Source organism: Podarcis pityusensis (genome assembly GCF_964106645.2).
Source record: "Podarcis pityusensis genome assembly, chromosome: 17".
In the NCBI taxonomy this organism is placed as follows: Eukaryota; Metazoa; Chordata; class Lepidosauria; order Squamata; family Lacertidae; genus Podarcis; species Podarcis pityusensis.
Genome location: NC_138042.1, coordinates 20,520,347 through 20,545,938, shown reverse-complemented (window position 1 = coordinate 20,545,938; position 25,592 = coordinate 20,520,347). Strand labels below are relative to the sequence as shown.

At 37.9% G+C, this 25,592-nt stretch overlaps 1 protein-coding gene across 6 annotated transcripts in view; it reads right to left on the bottom strand.

The window, feature by feature from the left end:
• Positions 1 to 25,592, bottom strand: part of KDM4C (lysine demethylase 4C) — a gene marked incomplete at its 5' end in the record, with an annotated part of 196,664 nt that overhangs the window by 144,680 nt on the left and 26,392 nt on the right. For 5 of the 6 annotated variants that reach the window (XM_080987742.1, XM_080987740.1, XM_080987737.1 and 2 more), the window contains 3 exons: positions 1,664 to 1,801; positions 12,469 to 12,572; positions 21,580 to 21,629. In XM_080987742.1, the coding sequence (XP_080843868.1) occupies positions 1,664 to 1,801; positions 12,469 to 12,572; positions 21,580 to 21,629 (292 nt within the window). Of the gene's footprint in view, positions 1 to 1,663; positions 1,802 to 12,468; positions 12,573 to 21,579; positions 21,668 to 25,592 lie in introns of those variants that run through there. The other variant, XM_080987741.1, reaches the window with a different exon arrangement.

Sequence of the window (25,592 nt, the reverse complement as noted above, 5' to 3'; positions counted from 1 at the left end):
TTTGAGGCTTTTTCGGTTAATTTGTTTTTGTGACTGTGTCGAACCCAGTTCAGCTACTGATTGATTGATTGACTGTGTGACTGCGGAAATGGATAAAAGCCCCCCATCCAAACAATCAGTGCAGGTAAGAAAAAAACATAATTTTAATTTTTATCATTTACAATACTGTCTTATTTATTTTATAGTACAGTACATTGATTATTGCTTTCATTTTATGGATCAGTGGTCTTGTTAGATAGTAAAATTCATGTTAAATTGCTGTTTTTAAAAGTCTAGAACGGATTAATCCATTTTGCATTATTTTCTATGGGAAAGGGCGCCTTGGTTTTGGAACACTTTGGTTTTGGAACAGACTTCGGAACGGATTAAGTTTGAGAACCAAGGTACCACTGTGCTTTTAAGTGTAATACAGGAAAAAAGAAGTAGTAAACATTTACTTGGAAACAAAGCAAAACAACACATCTAACACTGTCTGGTAGATGACAGCCACACAAAACACTGCACTAAATAAAAGAGGAATGGCAAACAAGGAATGGAATACTCAAGGATATGCAGTCATCAAAGCTGTGACATGCAATTTCCTTGCACCTCCATATCAGGTCCCACCAGAATGCTAAGTGCAACACCACCCCCACCACCCCAGTCTACTGTGCCACTCTGCTCTGTTCACATATTGTAAGGAACAGCCACCACATATGTCAACAGTTGGGTTATTATCACAGCTCTCAGCAGCACATCCCCAATAAGTGTTGCTTTGTTTCATCATTGCATTGTTTTTGGTTTTTCCAAATAGCAAAACTAGCAATGGGAGGAGAGCAAAGGTAGTTCATAACCTGTTGCTATTGTTGTTTAGAAACATGTTAACGTATCAGCCCCCAATTACTCTAATTCACTGTTAAGGGAATGCTCCTGACAGGCACCATCTGACAAAGTAGATTGAGGGTGTGGAAATATCGAAGATACAGAGTATACCTCTCTGCTCTATGCAGATAACAGGATATTGACATTAATGAAACAGAATAATCATGTAAACAAACTTCCACAATCACACACACACCAAGTAGGAATTGGGTTAAAGATATACAGAGGCCACCAGATTTTATTATGGGGCTGACTGACCAGAACTCAGTAGCGAGACCTCCCATGAGGGATGGAAGTGGTGAAGAAAAGCAGCAATCAAAACCAAGTTTAAATCAAACAGGAGAGTAGACTAGGTGCTGCAAGTAAGGAGAAGGAAAATGTACAGGCCTCAATACAAGGAAAGCAGACCGAACCTCCAACTAGCTTTAAGCTAGTTGCAAGAACTTTAAACCAAAGCCACTTCTGGGAACAGCACCAATTAAAAGTTTCTGTAAGGAGACTAAATTCCTGCCTCAAGCACTAGGTGGCACTAATCCTACCTGGGTCTAGCAGGCCAGCATGGAAGATGTGAGGTTCTCACAACTGGGAAATTTAGTATAACAAAGCATAAAGAAAAGAATGACAAAGAGAAACACCGAAGTACCTATTATTTGTTCACAGTCGGTGGTAATGAAACCATGAATTTTGTGATCATAAAGTCTTCGTAAGAGCGTAACATCCTGGTATTTATAATTGACAAGTCCATTTTTAAAAAACACATTCTAATGGATAGCTTTGGTATTAATAATGTAATCTGACTTACCAACTTGGCTACTTTTCCATAGTCAATCCACCTGATCGTTGCAAAGTTCGTTGACTCGGCACAGTTGAAACCATGATTAAATCCCGCGTGGTATCCATATGGGAAAGTGATCATAAACTCTCCTGCCTCCTGTGTTATCTATAAAAAAAAAAGAAAAGACAATGAATAAAAATTGTCCAGGTGCTTCTTCCCCTAAATTTTCCATTTCACCTGTGGTCTTGAATGACCACATCTGCATGGGCCACATGGACTGATTATGTCGACTCAATGTTTCCTTAAAAAAAAACAACCCGCCAGCCTCTACCCAAAGGTTTTCATGAGCGCTTTTTGGTTCATAGGAAAGAAATTAGCCATTTTTACTTGTCCCGAAGAAGTACATACTCATACTCTGCATAAATGAATGAAATTGGCACAAATCAGTAGCAGTGGGAAATTGGGGGCGGGTGTCAAGAGCAGACAGGGTGGCCATGTGTCCTACTTCATGGAGATCAGCTCTCTACTTGAGGGTTGTTCAGTCCAATCTCTCATGCTCACCATTCTAAAAAAAGAAAACTCATAGGACAACTGGAAGAAAATACAGAATTCCTCAACATTGATGGAAGTTGCTAAAGTTTTCCATCCAAGATTTGCTTGGCCCCCTGTACCAAGAAACATCCAGCAATTTTTTCCCCTGCCACACCTTGTATTCTAAAGACTGTCTAGTTTGCCATCAGGTAGTAAGATGTTACTGTTATAGAAAGCCATAGAAAGCCATTAACTATTTGGCTGTTTCCTGAAGAGGACAACTAATAAAAGGCTGTGAGATGTTTTACTGACCTTCTTAAAGACAGCACCATTATACGTATAAATAAAACTAACATGGTGAGAACCGATTAAATATCTCCCTCCCTGAGCAAGACCGGGAATCAGGGAGAAAACAGTACTGCAGCAAAGCATAGCAACATAAAAAGTCAGTAAGTACAGGGTGGAACTACATCAACCATCAAATAAGATAGAATGAGCCATGGTTAAGTTCACAAAACTAGCACAGAGACGCCAGGTAGCCCCCAAGATTGAGGTGACGTCACACAAGCACATGGCTGGCTCAAGATTGAGGGGGCCTGGCCCCCTTAAGACAAATATTGAGGGGGCTGATGTACCTTTGGCCCCTGAAAGCTGGTGCTCCTGCTTTAGCACACATTTAAGCAGCAGGCAAATTTCTCAACATTTGTCCATTTGTATTCACCTGTCAGTGCAAGCTGGATTTCGAAGGGACAGAGGAACCAGAGACCAAATTGCAAACATGCGCTGGATTATGGAGAAAGCTAGAGAGTTCCAGAAAGATATCTACTTCTGCTTCATTGACTATGCAAAAGCCTTTGACTGTGTCGACCACAGCAAACTATGGCAAGTTCTTAAAGAAATGGGAGTCCCTGATCACCTCATCTGTCTTCTGAGAAATCTCTACATGGGACAAGAAGCTACAGTTAGAACTGGATATGGAACAACTGATTGGTTCAAAATTGGGAAAGGAGTACAACAAGGCTGTATATTGTCTCCCTGCTTATTTAACTTATATGCAGAATTCATCATGCAAAAGGCTGGGCTGGATGAATCCCTAGCAGGAATTAAGATTGCCGGAAGAAATATCAACAACCTCAGATATGCAGATGACACAACCTTGATGGAAGTGAGGAGGAATTAAAGAACCTTTTATTGAGGGTGAAAGAGGGGAGCGCAAAATATGGTCTGAAGCTCAACATCAAAAAAACTAAAATCATGACCACTGGGCCAATCACCTCCTGGCAAATAGAAGGGGGAGAAATGGAGGCAGTGAGAGATTTTACTTTCTTGTGCTCCATGATCACTGCAGATGGTGACAGCAGCCACGAAATTAAAAGACGCCTGATTCTTGGGAGAAAAGCAATGACAAACCTAGACAGCATCTTAAAAAGTAGAGACATCACCTTGCCAACAAAGGTCCGTATAGTAAAAGCTATGGTTTTCCTAGTAGTGATGTATGGAAGTGAGAGCTGGACCATAAAGAAGGCTGATCGCCGAAGAATTGATGCTTTTGAATTATGGTGCTGGAGGAGACTCTTGAGAGTCCCGTGGACTGCAAGAAGATCAAACCTATCCATTCTGAAGGAAATCAGCCCTGAGTGCTCACTGGAAGGACAGGTCCTGAAGCTGAGGCTCCAATACTTTGGCCACCTCATGAGAAAAGAAGACTCCCTGGAAAAGACCCTGATGTTGGGAAAGATGGAGGGCACAAGGAGAAGGGGGCGACAGAGGATGAGATAGTTGGACAGTGTTCTCGAAGCTACCAGCATGAGTTTGACCAAACTGCGGGAGGCAGTGGAAGACAGGAGTTCCTGGCGTGCTCTGGTCCATGGGGTCACGAAGAGTTGGACACGACTAAACGACTAAACAACAACAACAAATTCATCTGTCATCTCTCATGTGTGTCTGACTTCTCTTTCTCCTTCCATTCCCCTCTCAAGCAACTTTTCCTTATGACTTTTCCATCCTCCCCCTGCCTGAGTTTATCACCTGCTGCACCTCAAGGAGATCTTACTATAGCAAGCCAATTTTGCACTGCATTATGGCTCTCTGATAAGTTTTCTGCCTGGTTTCCTAAAAAAAACAACCCAGTAGGTCCTGAGGAACCGTTTCTGAGCTCCAGGCTTAACCAATAAAGCACAATCCATCTGAGCTGTCTAGACAATATTCTTCCAGGACAAATACTTAGGCACTCTTACAGTAAAACTGTCTTAAGAATTAACTTTTGCATTTACCAGTATTACCATTGCAAAACATGCTTTTGCCTGAAGGCATCTATTTGAGACCCTACTAATGATATAACTGCCATGCCAGTGGCTGAAATTAGAAACTACAAAAGAATCATTTCACAGCATTGTAGCTCCAAACAAAAGTATGTTATAGTTTCAGAAATGTTTTATTTAATGGAAGACTTAACTTTTCCTAAAGGAGTACAATTTTTGCAGTCAGCAGAAGGGTACAAGGAGTGGAAGTGCAAGATATGGAGAATGTGGAACTTTATGTAATGAATTCTTGCTCACCACTGCATTGAAATTCCTTTTACTTTGATATATTTTTTTGTCACAAGACAATGGAAAGACACAGAAGTTGGGAGAATTAACAGGCGATCACCTAGGCACTCAAACTATGGAGTTTTTCAACAAAGCACATAGCACAGTAAAAAAAGAAAAAGGCTGTAGGACAACTCAGGCACTGCTCCAAATACTAAATACAAGTTCTTGGAGAGACACAATTTCATTGACATAATAGCATTTGTGTTGGAAGGAAGCAAATGCCCCTTGGGGGCAGCTGTCTGAAAGGCCAGGATTCCATAAAATACCCATAAGCTAAACTGATTTATCTCATGAAGTGTCCAGAGGGGGGGAAAGATTTAGCAACTTCATTTCAGCAGCTCCTCTTATACTCAGGAATTATTTGTTTTCTCGATATCCAATCCAGATCTGCTTTGCCACAGCTTGAAGCCACTGCTTCTTCCCCCAATTTCTCCATAGTAACTTTTTCTTTAAAACCAAGCAGTTCAGTTTTCATTGCTTTTTCCTGGGTGAGGGCAGGGGTGACATACTGAGCTGGATCAAAAGAGGCCATTACTTAATTGCTTACCTAGAGCTTTCAAGAATTTGGTGTAAATAGACAATGCTGCTTCTAGCAGAGGAACCCAACTCGGTCTACCTGTACCTGCTGGGTAAACTGAAATGGTTAAGTGGTTTAAGGCAGCTGATAGCACAAGCTGTTTATGCTGCCTCTAGCCACCATCCTGAAGGTGCATCTGGTAACCAGCCCCCACAGCTTGTGTGGCTGAATCCTCAACAAAATAGGTCCCCTATGTAGCCCAGTCACTTACCTCCTTCAAGTTATGTCCTTTGCCCAATTCCTTAGCACCAACTTTCACATTATAAATAACAAAACAACACAGTCACTTGAAAAACAACAACTGCTATATAGATTAGATAAAACTCATGCTCCCCATTTGTTAATCTTGAGATCTGGTGCAATTAAGTCCTAACTCCTTGAACCAGCAACCAACCAAAGTCCTCAGCAAATTCAAAAAGCTTTTATTATAGAAGTGTTAAATTTCTTTACAGAACTACCATAAACATGCAATAGCATAGTTCCTATTAAAATGTATGTACGGATCTTCGTTTTTTTTTAAAAAAAATTCTTTTTATTGAGTTTCTCTTAACCAAAAGGAAAAAAAACCAAGTCAACAAATTCAAAAGAAATATCCATACATAGCACAAAAATAACATCCATTACAGTTCTTTGTCTTCTTCCTTGAATCTTTATATCTTTAGATATTTAAACCTTTCCTCTACACACCCATTGACCTCCTTCCCTCCCAATTTCGGGCTTCTTAATAAAAATTCTTTCTTTTTTCTGCAGCTATTAATTGTTAATGGTTTACGCGTCGTAAGACTTATATCAAACCTGCTATAGTTTTTAGGTCTCTATAGTTTCTTTCAATGTATACCATAAATTTATTCCAGTCACTAATAAACTTTGTATTTTTTTGGTTTCTGATTTTTTGTGTCATTTTTGCTAAATCAACATATTCATATAATTTTGTTTGCCAATCTCTGATCGTTGGGGTATTTGGACTTTTCCAATTTTGTGCAATTAATATTCTAGCGGCGGCTGTGGCATATTGGAATAATGTCTTATCTTCTTTTTTGATTTCATCCCCAATTATTCCTAGTAAGAAGGCCTCTGGTCTTTTAGGGAAGGTATATTTAAATATTTTTTTTAACTCATTATAAATAAGTTCCCAGAACTTCTTCATTATTTCGCAGGTCCACCACATATGGTAGAAATTGCCTTCTTTGATTTTACACTTCCAGCAAGCCTTATTTCCTGTTTTGTACATTTTCCCTAGTTTTGCCAGTGTGATGTACCACCTATACATCATTTTTTCCAAATTTTCTCTGAGTAAGACACATGCCGTGAATTTCATTCCACTAGTCCATAATTTCAACCACTTATCATATTCTATATTGTATCCCAAGTCCATTGCCCATTTTGTCATGACCTCCTTTATTTCTTCATCTTTAGTGTCCCAATCTAATAATACGTTATACATTTTAGATAATAACTTGGATTTACCTTCAATTATTTCTATCTGGAATTTAGATTTTTTCTCGTTTATCCCTACTTTTTTGTCTTCCTTCCATACTGCGTTTATTTGATGAAATTGCAGCCAGCCTGTTAATTTGTCTTTCAACTCCTCATATGTTCTCAATTTCCATCCACTCTCTGATCTTATCAGTAGGTCTTCATATGTCAGTCTTTCTCCTTCCATATTTGCTTTTTTGGTTGTTAAAATATCAATTGGTGATAACCATCAGGGTGTTTTCCATTCCAGAAGTTTTTTATTTTTCTCCCAAACTTCATATAGTGGCCCTCTAATAATGTGGTTTGAAAAACCTTTATGTACCTTTTCTTTATTTAGCCACAAATAGGCATGCCAACCGAATCTGTTGTTGAGGCCTTCTAAGTCTAACAGATCGGTGTCTTCCAAATTAATCCAATCTCTGATCCAGCAGAGGCAGGAGGCCTCAAAGTATAATTTCAGAATCCCCCTCTTTCTTTCCGATCTGTAAGTAATTTGAATCTAATTCTCGGTCTTTTCCCTTGCCATATAAATTTCGAAAGAGTTTTTTGCCAATCTTTCAACATTGAGGAACCTCTAATCACTGGGATGTTTTGGAACAAAAATATCATTCTTGGGAGTATGTTCATTTTTATTGCCGCCATCCTTCCCGCCCACGAAAGTTTTACTCTGTTCCACGTATCTAGATCTTTTTTAATCTCCTTCCATGTTGTGGAATAATTATCCTGAATTAAATTTATGTTTTTTGTGGTTAGCCAAATTCCCATTTTTTTTTTTTTTGCCACCTTGATTCCATTCTGTATCTCCAGTTTTTCTCTTTCATCTTTTCCCAAATTTTTAGTCAACATTTTTGTCTTTAATTTGTTTAATTTAAAACCGTATAGTTTGCCATATTCTTCTAATATCTCCAAGGCCTTACTAACACTTTTCTGCGGTTCTTCTAGGGATAGCACCAGATCATCTGCGTACGCTTTTAGTTTGTATTCCTTCGTTCCAACTTTGATCCCTCGAATCTCTGGTGTTGCTCTTATTTTGTTCGTAATTACCTCTAATACCATAATGAATAAAAGCGGGGATAGAGGGCATCCCTGTCTTGTTCCTTTTTCAATTTTGAATGAATTTGTTAGATTATTGTTTATGATCAGTTTAGCAGATTGGTTCGAATAAATCGATTTTATTCCTTCCATAAATTCGCCCTCTAGCCCTGCTTTCTCCATACTTTTTAATAAGAACAGCCATGAGACGTTGTCGAATGCCTTCTCTGCATCGATGAAAATCAGCGCCGCAGGTACCTCATTCTTACACTCCAGATATTCAGTGATGTTTATGATATGCCTTACATTGTCTTTGAGTAACCTATTTGGGAGGAATCCTGCTTGATCTTTATGTATTAAATTTACTAGGCATTTTTTGAGTCTGTTTGCCATCACCTCTGCGAAAATTTTATAATCGTTGTTTAATAGTGATATAGGTCTATAGTTTTTGATATTTAATTTATCCGTGTCCGGTTTAGGGATCATCGTAATGTGGGCCTCTTTCCATGTCTCTGGTATCCTACCTCCTCTTAATATATTATTTATGATGTCACATAGCACTGGCGTTAGTTGGTTTTCTAATACTTTATAATATTTAGCTGACAGTCCATCCGGTCCCGGGGCTTTCCCTGGTTTCATCTTCCTTATCGCATCCTGGATCTCTTCTGCTTTTATAGGTTTATTTAATTGAGTTCTTTCTTCCTCTGTTATGGTCTTCCCACTGTAGTCTTCTAAATATTCTTCTATCCGGGTTATCTCTTCGTCTTCCTTTTTGTACAATTTCTCATAAAATTTGAGGAAATTTTCCTTTATTTCTTTTGGATCTTCTATCAATTGTTCCTCTATTTTTATCTTATTTATTACATTTTGTTTTTGCCTTTTTCGCAGTTGCCAAGCTAAAAGTTTACCTGTTTTGTTAGCTGATTCAAAATATTTTTGTTTCATTAACTTAATTTTCCATTCAATTTCTTGACTTGTTAGCATTGAATACTGTGTTTGTAACATTTTTATTATTTGTATGTTTTATTCATCTTTCGGGTTTGTTATTAATTTTTTCTCACATTCTCTTAGCTGCCTAAGAATTTCCTCTTTCTTTTGTTCTCTTACTTTCCTCTTATAGTTATTTTGCTGAATAAGAAACCCTCTTAGGACCGCCTTGCTGTCATCCCAGACTACATCTATACTTGTTTCTTTATTGAGATTCAGACTGAAATAGTCTTTTAAGGTGGCTTTGGCCTTTTCAATAACATCTTCACTCTCTAATAAATATTCATTCATTCTCCATCTGAACCCACCCTGTGATACACCTTTTATTTCGAAAACTATTGAATTATGATCAGAGAGGGTTCTAGGTTGGATTTCGCTCTTTGAAGTTCTTAATGTGAGTTCTCTTGAGACCCAGATTTGATCAATTGATCAGATCTGATCTGATCTGATCGGAACTTACGATCTTCAAACAAAAACATCTTGGCGGTTCCAGGCCACAGAGAGGTTAGGCTGGCCTCAACCAGAGCCAGGGCTTTTTCGGCTGTGGCTCCGATCTGGTGGAACGCTCTGCCACAAGAGACTAGGGCCCTGCGGGACTTGACATCTTTCTGCAGGGCCTGCAAGACAGAGCTGTTCCACCAAGCCTTTGGCCAGGGCACAGCCTGACTCCCTCCTTTGGCAATCTTCACAGAACTCTAGCCCAATGGTTGCCATCAATTTGATTTGAATTAATTTTATAATTAAATGATTTTAGAATGTTGTATTATTTTATTGTTGTTAGCCGCCCTGAGCCTGGCTTCAGCTGGGGAGGGCGGGATATAAATAAAAAAATTTTATTATTATTATTATTATTATTATTATTATTATTATTATTATTATATTATTATTATTATTATTATTATTATTATTATTATTATGCCATGGCATAAACATTACTTTTCATTAGCTCCTGAGAGACTGGAGAGGCAAAAAAACAACAACACCAAGATCAGCAAGTTTCTGAACTTGCACAAGATTATGTACACAAGATGCGAGATTTGTGAATGTTTAGATATAATCAGAGGGGAAATACTATAATTCTAGGTTTGTACTCTATGTGATGCATTTGTGTGCGCACACAAAAATATGGGCACAAGGCAATTAAATAGCCTATTACTCTATCTTTTCCATAGAAATATGTAATGCTACCTTATAGTTCCATTACGAATTGGTAGCAATTGTGTACTGTATCGAAGCATAAGCACATAAATATGGGAGTATGCACACAGGTGCACATGCTGAGATTGTGATTGGAGTTTTTTAAGAGTCTGGTGTGAGTGCATATAAGTATGAACATTTTCTGTGCCAGCAATTCCCAAATTTATCTTGTCACTCACCCCCACTGATGACAGTTTAGCAGGTGTGCTATTGCAACAACCAGCAGTTCAGCTGTCACCTGGTAGGCGTAGGCTGGCTTATCAGTGTTTAGCACGTTTCCAGTTCTATCACTCCAAGCCACAAGAGATCACAGCCTGATTCTCTCTATTCACATTCTCACAGAAGCCTATTAATTAGAACTACAGTAGGGTATAGACTGCTCTCTGGTGGTACAAGGTGACATAATATTTAGCTATCCAAAATGTTTAAATGGAAACTGAAAAGTTCCTAGCCCTAGGATACAGCTGTGTGAAGGACAATATACAAATGCCTTAAGCGCATGAAAGTAGAAGCGGAATGAAACTTTGTGTGCTGAAAACCCATTGTCTCCTGCAAAAATGAGTCTGAAGAGGTTAAACAGAAATCCTCCTGCCTACACTACTTGAGAGCCTTGCTGTATTCCCATGCTAGAAGATGCCCTGCTCTGACTTTGTGAAATACAAAATGAAAGCTATAAACTGCAGGATTTTATTTCGTATGTGCAGTATGGAGAAATTTAGTAGTTGACACATATAATACAAATAAAGCAACTGCCTGTTCCTAAGATGAGATGCCATTACAAAGAATAAAAGGATGTGCACATTTATACTTTAGTCACTTTCCTCGGCTATGTGCATAATGTGCTAGACGTAGCATAACCAAGGATCCTTTCTGACCCACTCCCATTTGTCAATTAAAGTCCTTCATGAACTAAATGGGATGGTTTAAGAATGTCTTTGTCTCCATTTATCCTGAACATTGCTGCCTGTGTACTTCAGCCTGCGGAAGACTCCCACATAACTTATTCACATAGAGGATTCTGTTATTCTGTGAAGCTGTTCTTTCTGCAACTGCTGTCCTTATTTAGAAAGTATATCTGTGCAGTTAGACAGGCATCACTGTTTAACTTGAATCTTTCTAGCTTCCTTCGACTTGAATTAGAAGCCTAGAGTTGAGCAATGAACTTCACTTGAAGAGGATGTTACTCACAGGCTTAGGTCCTCAAGCTATGTGGTTTTTTGAAGGTATCCTACTTTGAGGTCTGACCTGCTCAGGAATATTGCAGATCTGGATTCCATGTTCCAGAAGATGCCACCACATGTCTAATGGGATGATGTGGTGGTTGCAGTCATTGATCACTTAAGAGGCAAACACCTCTCAGCCTGTTCTATGTCGTAAGAAAGCTGGAGCAAGTGGTCCTTTGCTACACACATACTATAGCCTTTAAAATCCACTGAGAGTTCACCCATACTCCTTTCCATGTCTGAAATGTTCATTGTTCATATTAAGAATGTACTATAGTAAGTTTAGAGGCAAGAAAAATATTTACACAATCGGAACACCATCATCCTTTTTAGTTTTTTAACACTACTGAACAACATTGGAACCGTTTTTGTAGACGAGACACAGTCTTCCTCCTACCCTCTCACATCAACCGCCAAGTAGGGAAAACTTAAAAGCGGATATTTTAGAAATGTGGGGGAGAAATCTGGAGAAGGCATTAATTCTTTAGAGATTCCAGATCTCTGCATAGCACACAGATACTCCACATAAGGTGGAGTTGAGCAAAATCTGTACCAAGCTAAAATTTCAGCCAACTTGCTGAAAGCTTTCTTGGCGTATCATGATCCTACTGCGAAAAGGCTGCAGCTCTCTAGCAACTACAAGAGTGGGCAGCAAAACAGAAACATTTGACTTAGCTTTTGGAAGCAGCTACATATTTAATCCTCCTCATGACTTAAAAAAAAAAAAAAAGATCAAAAGTCATCTCCCTCTTTTCACCTATTTTATATTGCGATGGAATTCGTCTTCTGAGAGCCCACTACAGTTTGAATATTCAGCAAGAGATGAAATCTGGATAGCCAAGTTTGTGGCAGTGGTCTGCCACAGCCAAGGCAACAGTCAAGCAGGCCATCTGGAGAGAATTCTTTGGAGAGAATGCAAGATATAAACGTAAGTAATGAAATGAAATATAAAGTGTGGAATTCTCACTAAACACTCAGAAGCATGTATAGTCATCCATGGAGGAATACAGTGATGAAGGGACACATCCCTTCTTTCTTCCGTGCTTCTCTCATCTCACTCAATACTTGTCTGTCATAGTTTCTGCAGTGAGACTTAACTTTCTTGCTTAACTTGTACACCTTAGCTGAAGTTTATGTCCAAATAAATTACCTATGTATAACTATTCCAACTTTGATGCAATAGCTTAAAGACCCCAAGGTTTTTTTTAAAAAACTCACTTTGTCAAATGGAATTCCGTATTTTTTCAGTATCGATGGAGAAATTAACGTCATCTTATGGCGCAGGAAAGCATCACATCCTTGAGAGCTGCTTGGGAAGAATCCTAGAAAAGCACAAATAAACAGAGAATTGTACCAATCACAGTGAGGACATTTTAATTACTTGCTGTATTCACCATATATAGTTCAATTCCACTGTCGCCAGGTTCTGTGTTTCCCTGCCCCACCAGTTAAACACCAGGTTCTGTGTTTCCCTGCCCCTACAGTTAAAAAGGCAGAACAGAGAGTTAGATAATATGGTGACATTCTGACACAGGTTAAGTGATGCTACAGTTTACAGGGATGAAGAGGAGAACTGAACATGGGGATTCCATTTTCAGAAGCAGCCCTGGGTCTCATATAATACATACTTCTTCCCTGAACTAGACCTAGCATTTAAATAGTAAGTCAGATATGCTAAATGACCAAGCCCTTTTGTCCCTCTGAGAAACAGCAATACTTTAACAGACCAAACTCTGGCCCAGGAGCCTTGCAGTCCATTGTCTTCTCTGACAGGAGTCTGCAGTACAATGAAGGGCCTTGCGCAGTTGGTGAGGTAGCAGAGCTAAGGATTCTGGTCCTCCATAAAAGGAGTCTGAATCCCAAGTTTCAGGCATCAAGTCCTCTTTCCTCTGTCAGTGTTTCCCAGTGGAAGGAACTTGTGAACAGCTTTGTGTCTGCAGGATCCCTGAGGCAGAATCTTGCAAACTGGGGAACAGCTAGCCACGACAACTGGGGACTGGGACATGACAGATGCAGGACCCTCTACCAGACAGTCTTTTACATTCATAACATGATCCACATGCAGACTGATTTATCTGCATCAGGGCATTCAGTTGGGCAATCCTATGCCCGATCAGTGCTTTTTTCCAGAATGTTCTCCAAGGTGGCACTTACTGTAACAACTTCACGGTGAATACTGGCACCTATTTTTCTAGAAAAAAAGTACTGTGCCCAATTATTGTCTTTTCAGCTGAACTGTGAAGGTTCTAGATGTGTAAATGGGTGCCGGGTTGTAGTCTTATAATACAAGCATTTAAGACAGCCAAACCATTGCTTCGTTTGCCTAGTAGTCTCCTGTACAGTGCTACTTGTTTCAGGAAACAATACCATTAAAAATTGCATCTTTAAATGCAGGAATGTGAAAGCTATCCCTTAGCAATATACGTCAGATGAACTCATCACACTTTTTTAAAAAATCTGTACATTTGAGCTGCATTAAATAAATTAAATTTTAAATTAAAATCAATGAAGAAAGAAGAGTCTATTTAAATCTCCTTCTATATGGATTTGTAATCAGGGCCTGAACAAATGTGGTGACTGGTCATAAGTTAATTTAAATTGGAAACCCACTGGAGTAAGGTAATGCACAGTATATTAAGCCCAGCATATCAGTTTAGAATGTATATTTACAATGACCCTGGAAAATTATGCTCTATATCATCTCAGCAGGAGGGGGGCGGGAACACGCACACACAATGAAAGAGACATGCTTTGAAAGCCAATCTTCTATGAATATGTTGAACAGGTTTTACTATTAAATCCAATACTATTTTTGCACAAAATCCATACCCTCAACGTTTAACAGATGAATGTAAGAATATGCTTGTGCATAAATAACTGGTGGGCAGGTCCAGAGATGGGCAGTTGCAGGCAGAAGGCACACTCAGAGAAGGTTTCAAGACCAGAGGAAGGTGAAATCAACCATTAAACACCTTGACAAGATAAATAGTATAATTATTCCACATTAAAGTGATCTCAGCTACATAGCCTATGGTTGCAGCCTCTGCCTGATCCTCCAAAAGCTGGGCTATCCTGTTAAAGGGATCCTGGGGGAGTTGCCTATGTCCTTATGCCCAGATGGGAGCCAGGGCTGATGGGATGCCCCCAGACAGTGATCCCTGCAGGGGTCACCCTTTCTGATATAAGTCTTAGGAACCCCTGCTTATGGATTGACCTATGGCATCACTTCCAGCAGGTGGGCTGGAAGAATTTGATTGCCCCATGCCTGTTTCAATCCAAATCAGTCTACGTTGTCCTTCCATTCTTTTGAGGAGTGGAGACAGAGGTGCATGACGCCTAGGCCGGCAACCTATATTTCAGATTGTTCAATATTCCAGTTCATCACAGATCTCAGTCTTGCAGGATCCATGATAAGAAAAATAAAGTTTTGTTATAAGCTTATGTTCTTAGAACCACCCTCATTGTTCCAATTCACTGTTCAGACCTAGGAACAAATGGTTTGTTAAAAAGGAACATCAGAATTACGAATTATAATTGTATTGTTAGGGACTGCCTGATTCCTTATGCTCCAACCCGATCACCGAGATCTTCAGGAGTTCAGGCTTTAACAGGGACCAAGGCTTTAGCTTGCCATGCCTTACCCAGTTAAAAGAAGTCCAGCAGTCCTGCTTTATCGTAGACATCTTTGGGACAGGCCTTTGGAAACGGATTTTTCTTTTACCAAACCATTTTATCAACATGTTACTGATTCTCTTACCAATGTTACTGTTCCTATATGATGTTTTTATGTTGCATGCTATTTTGTTATATGTCCTATGAGAGTGTGGCTTCATTTATGCCCTTAAATCTTAAAGGAGGCTTTAAAATGGCTCAGGGGGGCCACTGTTCTATACAAGGAAAAAGAAATCAATTGCCTGTACAAAAAGGACTCTCTGAACCATAAGTAGTTCTGTGCGTGCACGCATCCAATTCAATCTGTCCCCAAGATCAATACAGGAAGCAGAGGGTTAACTGCCGTTTTTTTGGGGGGGGGGGGGAACTGGCTCAAATCTTCTCCTTCTTTCCATGTTTCAGTTTAATTTCAGTTTAAACACTACAGCTAACAGCTTGTTTTTCTTCCATTCTGATGCTTTTGGCTCTGGGCTCCCTTATAGAGAAGGGCAGGAAACAAATGTTCACCTGCACTGGCCTAAGGAATGAAAGGAGAGCATGCACCCAGGTCAAATCTTACCTCTTCCACTGGCTGCATTCACAAATTCAAATCCTGATTTATTAGTTAGGATATGCATGAGCTTAACGCATTTGCATGCAGCCCCTTCCCAGCTCTACTCCCCAATTCACACAGATTGAAACAAATCAGAAAGCCACAGTGCTATTATATCCCAGTATCCTGTTTTGCACATATTGAGCCTTTAATTTCAAAATGAGGGGGACGACTCATATTCACCCTTTACAGGACCTGAGGAGCACAGAAGCATTATTTAGCACATATGAACTAGGCATATATTGTAACCAACTCTACAACCTCAGCACTGAAATATTTCTGAGAAAATGGTGGGTTGAGATAACAAGAGAGATGTCATCACAACAATGATGAGAGAACAATGAAGTCTGATCGAATTCTCTGGAGCCTGTGAGGACTAATTATTGTGTCAAATTTTATTAAAATTCAGAGCTAATTAATTTTCCACACACTTCTTTAATCTTCGGAATCATCAAATCAAAAGGTCCTCTTTAAAAATAATCAAAAGCAGCTCCCCAAATGTGGAGTTTTGTTTCTCAACTGCTGGAGAAACTGTTGGTGCACAATTTAGATAAATAATCATCGGCCTCAGGACATATATTTCATTTCTCCCAGTAGTATCATTACAACATAATAAAAATCGCCATCATGATTTATAAAGCCTCAATTCCTCTTGCTATATATACCTTATTAAGTCATTTAAAGTGTATAAAACATGTTTTCCGAAAGAGGCAATTTAAGAGACAGAAATAAATTAGTACTAGGAACAAACTGAAACCTCTTTAGAGTAAATCAGTATAGATTTAAAGAAGAAATAAATTGGCACATAAGAAATTTGATTTCTTGGATGAGTCAGTTCAGCACCCAGACCCACTATAGCAAAGTCAGAACATTTCAATCCACGTAATGGGAAGCAATGGGCAGCGACTGCACACAAAACGCCCCAAAGCATGGAGATCATAGCCTGAAGATGTTGAAAAATTATTCTGTCACTTCATAGGCAGCTAAAGCCAAGAAGTAAATTTACTGCTGTACTCCCAAAGAGCTTGGCACATTATAAAACATCCATGAATTTTCAAATATGTACAATAAAATCCTGCATCCACCCTAACTTTACCCCAAATATTCTGATGCAGCTTTTAATATCCATTCTGAAGCTTGAAAAAGTGACTCACAAGGCAAGTTCAGTTGTTCAAAGATATGACAGACAGAGAGAGACCACAATAAGCAAATTTAATTTTCACTGAAATAAATAGGCCATCTTTACATTTTAACCTGCCAGCACCTTACCTCTGCCACAGCATCTTATTCTTGACAAACTGAGCAAATCTATATGGCCATGCCAGGGAAAACCACTGTCCTGAGTAGGACCTGACCATGACCATGAGTGGACCTGTCAATTTTGGTTTCTCTCTCTGTCTACTTTTTCCAATATTAATTTCAGTTCTCCACATCTCTGTGTCAATTTGTGATTTATTTATTTTTAAATCACATTTACATTTTTTTGGCTTTTTAGTTCTGATCTCTCCAAATATACATTTTGTATGCAATTATAACTAATATACACATTTTCGAGGTGCCGTTTCCCCCAGTATACAGGATTTTTAAATTTTCATCAAAGTATGCATTTTATGTACACTTTACCCCAGTATATGCATTTTTATGTACATGCCTTGGCTCAAGAACTCTCTTGCAAAACGTGAAGAAGTATGAATTTCGAATGAAGATTGTGTCTCAGTTCAGGTATTATTGAAATGCATATTTAAATATGTTCCATTTTATTTTAAATGCTGTCTGAATCAAATTTCTCCCCTGTCTCTAATCCCAGCCCCTTTCTACTAACTAGGACAACTATGTATGGTTGTCCTGGATTTGCTAAACTTACCTCAGCAGATAGATTTTGGCTTCACTTTTTTCCAGCCTAAATGTGCACAGTGCAGTATGTGGATTGCACTGACCTTAAGAGCTAAGCCACATCCACAGGTCATGAAATTAATACCTATCTTAATTTCCCCCTAAAAGTACATCAGGTAACTATATAGACACACACACACACATGCACATACAAACACTGCTATCTAGACTTATGAGTGGGCAACCTATAGCCCTTGGCTAATTTCCTGCAGGTGACAAAAGGAGAAGACAAAAATAAAAAGGAGGTGGCAGAAAGAAAGGAAAGGTAACGCATCCCTGATTTGTGGACCCCAACAGGTTACCCCCGAAAGAATGTGTCCCTCAACAGACAAAAGGTTGCCCCTACCTTAATACAAACACAATTGTATGACATAAATTGGCAGATCTACATATTGGAGTTCCATTTCTCAACTATCATTCACTGACTAAATATCATAACATATATAATATGAACTTTGTTTCAGTTTCAACTCTGTTGAACACAACTGAACAACATAAACAAATGCCACTCATAAACACATGAATGAGATTACAGGATACAGTATACAAATCTAGATTCAGGTAGGTAGCCGTGTTGGTCTGACGCAGTCAAAGTATATAAAAAAATAAAATTGTCCAGTAGCACCTTAGAAACCAACTAAGTTTGTTCTGGGTATAAGCTTATGTGTGCATGCACACTTCTTCAGATACACTGAAACAGAAGAAACCAGACCCTTATATATAGTGGCAGGGTGGGGTGGGGTTTTTCTCAGGAGGGTAGTAGGAGATGGGTGATTGATATGAATGCAAGTCATTTATAATTTGTTGCTGTTACTTTTATTTTCCTCTGTATTTTCAAGCCAACATTGTCAAATACCTTAAGAATTCTGTGATGTTATAGAGCAACATAACTAGTTTCAAAATTGCAATAACAGCTCACTTGAGATTTTTATTACATTTGTGTCTGCGTAAAATTGAAAGAACTACATAAATGAGAAAGCACCTGAAGGGCAAAATCAAACTGCTGCCTTTATTAGATGCAAGTCTAATGTCTTTCAGATAAAATATTTGTAGGTGCCATAGTCAATCAAGTTTTCAATGGATTCCAAAGATGAAAGCATTCATGCATAAAAGGCAATGTGATAATTATGATAGGCAGACAAGATAATGGAAAAAATCCTAGCCTTCCTTTAATTTTATGTATCAAGTACAGACTTGACCTAGATAACCTGCAATGCTTCACCACATTTACTGCATTATTTTAGCATTTTAATTATTTAGGAAAATTCAATTAATTCAGTAGGCATCTGGTAAGCAGGACCAACCTTCCTGCATCTCACAGCTTTTTTTAGATGCTGCAATTCTGCACAACACTTTTAATATAAATATGTAATTAAGCCTGAAATCTATTCACTCTGCAAGTTTATTAACCTTTGCTGATTATGCAAATTGTAGCTGTGAGGCTGTCATGACATTTTCATCATTTTAAAACAGCTTGTTTTAAAAATTCCATTGTAATCTTTATGGACAGTGAGTACAGTATGAAGATCACATACACCTCATCCCCAAATCCTGGTAGTGACAAAACAAACTTGCCAAAAAAGATAAATAAATGAAAGAAAGATGAAATGAACAATACAGCTGGAAGAACATTAAGGTTTTTGCTTATACACTACTAAAACCACCTTCTGTGTTTTAATTCACCATTCAGGCCTAGGAACACACAACTTATTTAAAAAAGAACATCAAAATTATACTATTTGTTAAGATGACCGGCATTTTTACAAACACACTGGCAGGGACATGGAGAACACCACACAGCAGACTCTGGGTGGGGAGCACAGCTCAAGGGAGGCCCCCAAATCTCAAGGGAGGCTTAACAATGGCTCAAGGGACTACTGCTCTGTATAAGAAAAATAATCAATTGTGCGTGTATAAAAAGGGCTTTCTGAACCAAAGCCCCAATAGTCAAAGATGCATGTTGGAGTTGCAAGTGTACCCCTGAATTTTAAGCATCCCTCTGATTAGGCAATAGCGCATATCACATGTGAAGACTTCTATATATGAAATGAAACTTCCCCTTTCCCACCCCAAAACTGCTCTGGGGAGGTCCTCAAACATTTTGGGGGGGTGCACACAGAGGAGAGGAGAAGAAAAGAAAGTCTGATTGCACAAATGGAAGCCAATTCCACCCACTGGCAGACATCACTGGATGTCGCCCATCAGTCAAGGTTGTGAAGCTGAGAATTTGTGCTGTAAAGAATGGCAGATGAAGCTGATGGACTACATGGAACTGGCGGAAATGGCTGGCAGAATCCGAGACCAGGGAGAAGAGTTGGTGGAAGAAGATTGGAAAAAATGTAAAGTATATTTACAAAAACATTGCAAAATTAATGAATGTTAGAAAGATGTTAGAAAGATGCTATATGGTTTTAACAGAAATGTAATAAAGATTTAAGTAAAAGTTGATTGATAATGGGTAAAAATGGAAAAATTAAAGGTTAGACTGTTAAGATAAATTATAGAACAAAAATTGAGAAAGATGGAAAGAATTTGCTGAAATAGTTAACTGAACTAGAATACAAAAAGGGAGGTGTGAGGAGGTCGATGAAACAGGTAAATGAAAGGTAAAGATAAGGAATATTGGATGTGTTTTTGAATGTTTTTTTGTTTTTAAATGTTTTTGCTTTTTTTGTTTTTATTGTTGTGCTGCATTGTTTCCTTTTTAATTTGGTTTTTATTTTCTTTTGATGTAATGTAATTTTTTACTGTTTTCTTTTTTCCCCTCTTTTTCTGTAATTGTTAAACTTTTAATAAATATCTTTAAAAAAAGAGAGAGAGAATTTGTGCTGTAATGGTTTGGTGTTACTCGTTTTAATAAATTAGATATATTTTTATAATATATGAATTCATATACAGTATGTTCATGTATGTTCTTTCTTCACAAGAGGCCTGTAGGTCTCCAGTAAAGCTTCTCATAAGAACCTCAATTTCTTTTCTGTAAAAGCACCTTTATATTTCTACAATACTGCACTGCCCTCAAATGTATACCAGTGATTGCCCCCCGTAATGGCTGTTCAGTAGTGGAAGGAATGATCGTTTAGCTTAGAAAAGAACAGGCAGTGATAAATTTATTACTGTGTGAAGGTGCATGGATAAGAGCTCTTTGATTTTCTATATTTAATTAACATGGTGTTCTTACCTTTCCTCCATATTACTGTCTCACTAGTTTTTTTGGGACTGGACTTTACTTTAACAGTAGCCATATTTATTGCTTAACTTTCAGGAAATGAATGTATAAAGTTATTTCTGCTGTATATGTATCCTCTAATGCTGTTCAGCTTTTTGTATTTTTATGCTATAGCAGTATATAACTGTTTAAATGGACAAATAAGAATTACCGTATTTTTCGCTCTATAAGACGCACCAGACCACAAGACACACCTAGTTTTTGGAGGAGGAAAACAAGAAAAAAAATATTCTGAATCTCGGAAGCCAGAACAGCAAGAGGGATCGCTGCGCAGTGAAAGCAGCAATCCCTCTTGTTCTTCTGGCTTCTGGGATAGCTGCGCAGCCTGCATTCGCTCCATAAGACGCACACACATTTCCCCTTACTTTTTAGGAGGGAAAAAGTGAGTCTTATAGAGCAAAAAATACAGTACTTCTCATATCACCATTTCCATATAAGTTGAGCAGCAGGGAGGGGCAGTTTCTAGGGGATATTACTCGTAGCAGAAGAGCATAGGAGTTTATTTCCTCCCCCACCACCCCTGTCCCATCTCCAGTGCAAAATACTCCCTTTACCCAAAAGCGATTGCAGCAAAAAGGAGTCACTGACACTTTATCGTGTAATGTCACATATAAGGTATTGCTTTGCCCCAAAACTTTAGTCGTGGTATTATTTCCAGCTAAGTATTCTACTGACAAGCGTAATATAGATACAATAAGAATTGCAAAGCAGTATACATCCAATTTTAAACTGCTCCTAAACTTTATATTAAATATGAATTTAGACAGAAATGACAATATATTGCAAAAATAAGGATATAAACATGACTTCTTCAAAATTGTATGATTTCCAAAGACAACAGTCTTTATTTTAAAAAGCAATTAAAGTGGCAACCGCAATTATTAGATGCCTTTCTAAAAATAAGGGACTTTTGAACGGAATGTCTTTGATATATGTATCTTACCTTGAGCTAGTCGTTCAAGTCGTTTTCCATGTTCTGGAGGGATAGCATACCTAAAATTTACATAAAAAGAAAATAGAGAAGAGTTCATAATCCTAAGTCCATAATCATAAGTCCATAATCATAAACCTACAAGAGAAATCTGCATAGCTAACATAGCACACACAGAACATTCATTTTATGTATTTTTAAAAACCACTTTTCTTTACAAAATAGAATTCGAAACAGCTAACATCAAGTTTTTTAAAAAAGTAACAAAAAGTTCTCTGGGTGGCCTACAATAAGTAAAAAAAAACCTGAAAAACAAAGACAATATCATTAGGAAGTGGGGAAACCTACAATAATCAACTCAGTGCATTCCCCAAAACTAAAAAGTTGTTGTTTTTTACAAAAAGCTTACTCAACATAAGTTGTTTGAAACACCTGGTTCCAAAAGGACCAGATAAGACTCACTGGGAAGGCCTTTCTGTAACCAGGGTGTTACTACTGAAAAGGCCTGGTCCCAGGGTTACACCCACAGCCCTCTGGGAAACATGCTTTTCCTGACTATTAATATGGGCTTGAAATATAGGCACTTCTTTTTACTTTTTCTCAGAATTGTTAAAAACTACATGTTGCCATTGACAGGCTAGATGCCACATGTCAGTTTATAGGCAATGCATAATGAGTCCTAAAATATCACCAGTGAAAATGTCATTCTTTTCTTGCTTGATATTATTTGAGCTGCTTTTAGCTTCAAATGTTAAGTACCTGCTGAGTGCTAAGCACATCAATAATAATGTTGACACTTAAGATATTTTGCTGTCAGTGGATACCCTTTCAGTGTGGATACACTTTTAGTGGATACACCTCGGATTTATGCTCCCCCCCCTTCTAAATTTTGATATTTAGTTACCAGAACCTGGCTTTCTTTATTATTATTAAAACTTTAGTTTGAGAAACCAACCCCAGATAGGCAAGTGATAGGTGATTCATGTTATCAAAAACTTCTCAACAAAGGTTTTTCCATCAAATCTATGGAATCCATTATTTTATAGTGGAAGAATATGAATCAAACTCACGGGCAAGATAAATTCACATGGTCTCTGTTAATTATGCTAAAAATGCAAGAATTTCCAGTGGGGTAGTTGCCTTTCTTGAAGCAAAAACAGTAAGAGATTTGTGGCACCATAAAGACTAACAACTGTATTATGGCACAGTCAGTTCCATCAGATTCATGCTAGAAATGTAGTTTCAATTGTACAGCATAGCTGTTGAAACTGTGTATATGTCTATTAAATTTGTAATATAAAGTATTTTTTTAAAAAAGAGAATGAAGGGGAAAACCATTACCCAATGATTATTTAAATAACTGAAATAAGAGGGTGTGGTTATTGGTCTTTATATAAATAACACTGAATACAACCTATTCAAGCACCCTAGTTCCTCAATACTTTTCAATTTGCCCCCTTTCAAAGTGCAATTTCCGTACAGAAAACATGGGCCATTAAGATTTAAGTTCACTTATTTGCATATATTATGTACTGTTTGAATATTAAAGGTTCCACTCATTTTAACTGAATTGGATTGCACCCAGAAATGATTATGTAAGGAAACCACTGTTCCAGATGATTGGAAGCATTGATTGCCTGTATGCGTATGTGTCTACTCCAGAACATTGTTCACCCTAAATTAATGGTAAGGTAATTTACAGAATATAAAATATATCTCCAAATAGCTCTTAAAAGCATTTCTCTTTTTGAACAATATTTTTCATCAAACTTACTTTGGGACTAATGGAACCCATACTTGACCATAAGCTGAAGTAGCAACTCTCACTGGGTGACAAACAGATTGAACGTATTGTCCTTCATAAGTAACTAATGGACTTTTAGAAAAGCTCAACCAAAAAAACAAAAAAACCCTCTTCCAGCTTTAGTACAATATATGATTTTTCAGATGAAGCATGAAGTCCCAAAGAACATTTCTGTATGTGTGCTCATAAACTGCTTGAGCAAATAATTTGGCCCTTTGGGGTGTTCTTGTTGGAATATACCTTGCATACTATGATTTCTGTAATTTTGTGAACTATTGTGACATAATTTTACAAAGTTCATTTAGTCTCTGCTCTGCAACAGCTGGGTATAAAGTTTGTTGAAAGTAAGCTCATTTCAGTAAACATGTATCTGAATTTGAGGTGTCACTACCATTTATTAAAAGGACCCATGTATCTCTGAGAATAAAAGTGAGTCAACACCAAAATTAAATGCGGCAGTCAGTGAGGCAAGATGAACTTGCACTTCTGTTCCAACTGATATCAAGAAGCCAATGCAACAGGGATGCCGAGGGAGAATGGTATAAAGCACAATCATAACCATGTCTAATCAGAAATCAGCTCCAATGAATTCAATGGGACTTACTCCAAGGTAAGTAAAGTCAGGATTGCAGTCTTAATCTTTTTTATTGTATGATCAAAGCAATCAGGTTCTAGAAGAAAAGGGGGTATAAATAAAAGGAGGCTACTTCCTGTTCTCGTGTGTTTAAGGCTACTCCAGCTTTTCAAAATGGGTTTCCAAGATCTCTGGTAGGAAAATGTGCCTTAGAGTGTCTGATGTGTATTTATAGGAGTCCTCCGGGTATGTTTAGCCTCCAATTTTTATTGCTGCAAAACTATGGGAAATAAACAACCCCTTGGATCACTAAGTGACCTCTAGGACTATTCAAGCATAATATTTCTTTACCAAATATTCAGGATTGCAATCCTAAACCATTTAAGCACGTTTCAAATGTTATAGTACAACTGCAGGGATGCATCCACAGCAAAGTGTTTCCTACGTTTCCAACGTAACATTTAAACTGCATTTTCATTCTTAGATATTAGTTTAATGCACAGGAATAAAATAAATCTGAAATCTGTTTTAGCAACGTGATAATAAAACACATTAAATTATATGAATATTGTATTTACAGTGGTGCCTTGCAAGACAAAATTAATTCGCTCCACGAGTTTTGTCGTCTTGCGATTTTTTTTCGTCTTGCGAAGCACGGTGTCAGGAAAGTTTTGGAAAAGCTTCAAAAATCACCAAAGTCTTTAAAAACCTCAAAAAAGGCTACCACACCGCGTTCTATGAGTTGCTCCTCGAAATCAAGTTGCAACTGTATTAACGGTGTTAAGAAAAAGGAAACAAACTTGCAAGACGTTTCAGTCTTGCGAAGCAAGCCCATAGGGAAAATCGTCTTGCGAAGCAGCTCAAAAAACGAAAAACCCTTTCGTCTAGCGAGTTTTTCGTCTTGCAAGGCATTCGTCTTGCGGGGCACCACTGTATTGTATCATATTTGGACTATCATTGAATAAACCTGATGTTTAAATTTGAGCTACCTACTTTTAAAATGTTCAGCTGCATTATCTGAAAAGGGTGCTTTTCTTTACTGGAGTCACAATACAATTCAGTTTATAAAAATCAATCATTTCAAATCAATGCATACAATTAAAAATGAAAACCCCAAACATATTTTACACCAATGATGTGAACCTAGAGTGCTGTACATCATTACTGTCAGGAAAATAATAGCTTTTTTGCCCATTTAAATGAAAGCAATTAGCCTTGAAATAGAAACTGGTCAACACACTAGTAGTTCTGCAAGGAAGAAGTGCTACATATTTGTTTAGTGCTTGGTGCTTCATTCTCATCTAAATGCAACTGAAAGGGAAGTATTGGTAGGGCAAGGTCACACAACTTTGGCACTGATACAATTTCAAAAAAGAATCTAAAGCACGATGCCATTAATATCAATACCACTGCATTACAATATTCAGCTTCCTTTACACAGAATGCAGAAACTATTTTTATTCCCAGATTCAAATATTTGACCTTGGAAATAAACCCCATGCTTTTGACTATAACTTACTTCCCAGAAAGCTTACTGTGGTGCCTTTAGTGATACTAGATTTATACTTAAATTAAAATGTACAGGGTGCTATTGAATTAAGTTTTATGCAGACCCACTGAAATTAATGGACCTAACTTAGCCATGTT